Genomic DNA, 4,727 nt, shown 5'->3' with positions numbered 1-4,727 from the left:
CTCAAATTATGAAGAAGTTGCATGTGCCTTGGTGTGTGTGTGTGTGTGTGTGTGTGTGTGTGTGTGTGTGTGTGTGTGTGTGTGTGTTTGTGCTTGCATATTTTGCCATTTCCTAACTTAAAAAGAAAAAAAATCCTCACGTTCCCCTTTAAAGAGCCAAATCTTTACATGTTTAATCCAAAAAGCTATGGAAATTTTGTCATTTTATAAACAAGAGTTGGTTATTGATCACATGCATTTAGGCTTCCTATTTTCACATTAAAATTTGTATAGAACATGTTAGAAATCAACTCCTCAGTTGTGATAAAAACAGAGACTGCACAGCCAAAAAATCTTCCTGAATAATATATAAAAGACTCTTTGAGCTATTAAAGGCTGAATCTGAATTTTGAGGGGTACGATTTGGAAATTTACAAGAAAAAAGGCTAAATTAACTAGATTTTTAGTGTGAAATTTACAGGAAATATACCAAAAAAAAAACCAAACCTCAAAATCTTTAAGGAAGAAAAGAACATCAAGAATTGTATAACAAATAAGAAATCCTGAAATGAATGAGGAAAAACTCTAAACTTTTTTAAAGATTGAAGTCATAACCTACAGCTAAAATTGTGAGATTTTTATTGTAAATTTTTTAGACTTTTTTTTTCTCCTGAAAATGCTGTTGTATATCAGATAAACTGATACATTTTTACTGAGCTGGAGTAACTATTAATGTTATTTTGAATAAAACTGTCCAGATATCCTGTGAAGAAAAAAAACTACCTTCTGTTTTCAAGATAAATAACAAACTTTGATTGTGCAGTTTCTGAAACCCAGCTTCTAAATTAGGATTCTTTCGAGAACTGATGTGTCGGCTTTGGACATTTGAGATTAGAAATACCACAAAATTTCCACACAACTCCTGCTTATCCCCGAGCTTCTATCACATTCTGTGGTCTTAAAGCTTTCCTTGCATTCCTGTTTGGTTGGTTTCTAGCTTATATTGCATAATAGAAAACACGCATCGTCTTCTCGTCTTTGGTATTTGGGCTAGCGTGTCAGCTTATTGTCCAAAAGAAGACATCAGCAGTGAACGTCAGTGAGGTTTGAATGCACTAAAGATTAATTTACCCTTCAGCTTCTTAATGGATGTATGATGAATTTGCAAAAGGCGGTTTGGCTAAAACAAGTCGTGGCAGTGAGCAGCCCCTCTCTCAGTTTGTCACTCTTGACAAAAGCAAAAAAAAACCCCAAAACAAAACCAGACAAACAAAAAGAGTAAAAAGTTTGGTTTTCCTCCACGCTTCAACTGGACGAAACCTCAACCCGCGCCCTCCATCCCTCCCCAAAACTCCCACCCCCTCCCTGACTCCCCATTCCCCTCCTCGCTCTCTATTATCACGCTTTGGTACAAGTGCTTGACGCTGAAGATTGGCCGCCAGGGCTGGCTCCGTCGTCTGTCCATTTGTCCAGGCTCCGGCGGCGGGCGTTCATGAAGAAGTTGCTAACGGTGGTGAGTTCGAGGCCCAGCTGCTGCGAGATAGTGAGCTGCATCTCTTTGGACGGCCGCTTGTTCTCCTTGAAGATGGCCAGCAGGGTGCGCCGCTGCAAGTCGGTAAAGACCAGCCGCGACTTCTTTGGCGTATTGTTGCGGTCCTTCGACGTGTCCTGCTCCTTTCTCTTGCACGCTGCAAAGCAAGTGTGAGAGGGTGGGGAAAAGAAAAAATAAGAGGGGAAAAATAGAAAAGTGTTATTGTTTGCATTTGAACAACAGTTAAATATTGGAGGGGGATCTTGCAGTGTCCCTCACACGAAACACAAACAGAAGGTCTTGTTTACAGACGCTCATGTTCCTGTGTTGATCTGATCTGTGTACCTTCTGTCTCGCCATGTTTTCCATTGTGCCACCGGGCTGAACTTTACTTACTTGGCTCATGCTGTGATGTTTCACTGATTAGAAAACACAGGAGTTGCATGATCGTTTGGTATCTAAGTGTGCTTTAACCTCTAGCCTACTTGGTTCATTTCCTGATGGATTTGGTTGTATAGACTGTGGTAAAATCTGGCAATCAAGCTTTATTTGTGTAAAGTGAACAACCAGAGTAAGACTGCACTGAACTTTGAATTCTCATCTGTTGAATTATGACAGATATACTCTTATGTGTGATTTTGTTTAAAACCATCAGGACTGTGTACTGTGTTTGCTTTACTTGCCACCTTGCTGTGAGTGTTTCTTCCAACCTCTGATTATGTTAAGATGGTGTACTTGTTTTTTCTGTGCACCTTTTTCCAAAAAGAAAAAAAACTTTAGTTTTGCATCTGCCTGCCTAAAGCACATCATGTAATGCTCAAAAAGTGACCTTTAATATTTGAAGTCACTCATTCTTATTCTCATGTCTGCTTTAAACTTTAAGGATCCTAACTTGGTGAAGTGGCCTGGCAATATCTTCTTACAGTCACAGTAACAGCTAGTAGGATTCTCTAAATAGTAAGGAAAGTTACTCCAGTGCTTTCTTTTTTACTTCCTTTAGCAGAAGATACACTGGAGCATCCTTAATGAGAGGAAAGCAGACATTTATTTTCCATAATTCAAAAGGAAGCACTATTTGATTGTCATTGCGTAAACTTGTTTCTGCCACTGAAAAAACAAACAGTTGAGTTATTACATTTGAGTAACTCTAATGTAATAACTCAAAAATTAACTCAAAATCAAGAAAATAACTTGAAATTTTGAGTTATTAAGTTGAACTTTTGAGATAATAACCCCAAATGGTGACTTCTGGTTGCCAAAAAATGTTATTTTCAGTGGAAGAAACAAGCTTCTATGTGATGTTTTTCCAGCAAGTTGAAGGTAGACGACCTGTGCTAAGTCTACCACACCTGTCCCCAATTAGCCAATCAGCCCTTCTAATACATACACAGCCCTCCAGTCTTTCTCCTCCTGCTCGCTCGACTTTCTTGCCACTTTTTGTTCTTGTTGCAGTTCAGCAGCTCTTTGTGATTTTCTGGTTTTGTTGTTTCTTTTATTCGTGTATGACCTTTAAAGCTGTTTGTTTTTAACCTGATGCCTGCTCCTTTCCTGTAAGTGTTTGTTTTCGCTGACTGCCTCTACGTGTACAACCTCAGCCTGAATCAAAGATTTGGATTATTGTGGGCTGGAGCTGTCTGCTTTATCTTGGTGTAGAGCTGCATTTTAGCCCGATACTTGCATTGACCCTCTCTGACTAGATCAGAGTGCCGAGGGATCACCATTTTCCATCATGAAGTAACTGTAGTTTTCCTGTCACTGATTAACACCTGAAATGTGTCTGCTGCTGTATAGCAGCCAGAGAGGGCAGAGGAGGAGGATGAGGAGGTCTGTGTGTTTGATTTGATTACCTCCCTGAATTAAGTATGCACGAGTCAGAGCTGATCAATACGAATCAGGTTAAGGACTCAATTCAGTAACAAAACTATTATGTAAGGGGAAACTATCCTCTCTGTAAACACACACACAGAGTGACATCCCTCTCCCAGCTTTGTATCTCAGCATTTAGCGACCTGACAACAGATTAAATTAATTAAGTACAGCACCTTTATTTGTTTCCCTGTCTCATTACAGGAACAGATGGATTTAAAAATGCACCGTTCCCCCAAATATTACCTTTTAAGCTCAGAACCGGCCTTTAAAGAGTGACTAGTCCTGTAAACGCAATCAGTCCTTGTACCATAACAACAACTTTGTTTTTTTTTACTTGGTCTGAGAGACATTTTTCTGTTGGTTCTGACCATTCATGACCCTGAAATATTGTACATGAGTAAAACAAACACCAATTAAAGAATCTGACTAAGAAAGGAATTGGTGATTTTTGCTGGCTAAAACCTTGTTGCGGAGCATTTATACAGGTTCTGGTATTTTTGGAAACACTTTTTTTGGACTTTTCTAGGAAAAACTGCCTTAACTTTGAAATATGTTCCCCCTTTGAGTTGAATTTCAGGAGGTGCCTTTCAAAAAGGCGTCTGGAGATAAGTGTGAATGTCTTTGTGTCTGTGCTGTTAATCATGTAGGGAGAGATTCCTCTTCCTTTGTTCTCGCTGTCAGGAGTCTTGTGGTTGTAGTTAAAGTTTATCACTGACAGGTGGCACTGTTGATCTCTGAAAATGAAGGCAGCTGTTACCAAAAAAACAAAAAACCGGCATTGAGAAAATATATTCATCCTCAGAGATAGAAAGAGGAGAGTCAGAGAGTCATCTCAGAATCATCATGACTGTAGAGAAGAGATATGTACAACAAATATCAATAATTATATTTTAAATCACAACTAATGACTTTATTCTGTACCTGCTCTGCATGTTGAGCCTTTTAACCTGTTTCATATATATTCCTAATTATTTAACTATTTTTTTTTAACAGTGCATTTATTTCCTATGTTTTCTTAGGACTCCTTTTATATTTTCAAATTAGATTTTAAAGATTGTTGGTTATTAATATGAAGGTAATTAGAGGGCTTAAAATCTGCCACAGGTTTGTTAATTCAAAGTTTAAACTAGAGGCAAATGTTGGACTTTGGACACGACTATTTACTGGATGATCTTTGTGATAAAACATTTAACTGTGAGCTAACAGACTGAGGGAGGTACACCACTCTTCATACTTCTTATTAACAGCTTTCATTGCTACCTGTTTCTAATACTGCTGCTGTAGTTTATCAGCTTTTTTTAATGTATATTTTTCTGCTACACCTGTTTTTTTTGTTTGTTTGTTTGTT

General features: G+C 38.3%; 1 protein-coding gene across 1 annotated transcript in view; it reads right to left on the bottom strand.

The window, feature by feature from the left end:
• Nucleotides 1–56: 56 nt before the first annotated feature.
• onecut2 (one cut homeobox 2) overlaps nt 57–4,727 on the bottom strand; it is a 36,863-nt gene continuing 32,192 nt past the window's right edge. Inside the window, exon 2 of the mRNA XM_005944378.3 lies at nt 57–1,667. Coding sequence (XP_005944440.1) covers nt 1,378–1,667 — 290 coding nt within the window. The 3' untranslated portion in view covers nt 57–1,377. The remainder of the gene's footprint in view (nt 1,668–4,727) is intronic.

This window comes from Haplochromis burtoni, unplaced genomic scaffold (genome assembly GCF_018398535.1).
Source record: "Haplochromis burtoni strain Fernald_Lab_line unplaced genomic scaffold, NCSU_Asbu1 Contig_382, whole genome shotgun sequence".
NCBI classification, from domain to species: Eukaryota; Metazoa; Chordata; class Actinopteri; order Cichliformes; family Cichlidae; genus Haplochromis; species Haplochromis burtoni.
The sequence above is the reverse complement of the archived record's forward strand: the minus strand, read 5'-3'. Positions and strand labels throughout refer to the sequence as shown.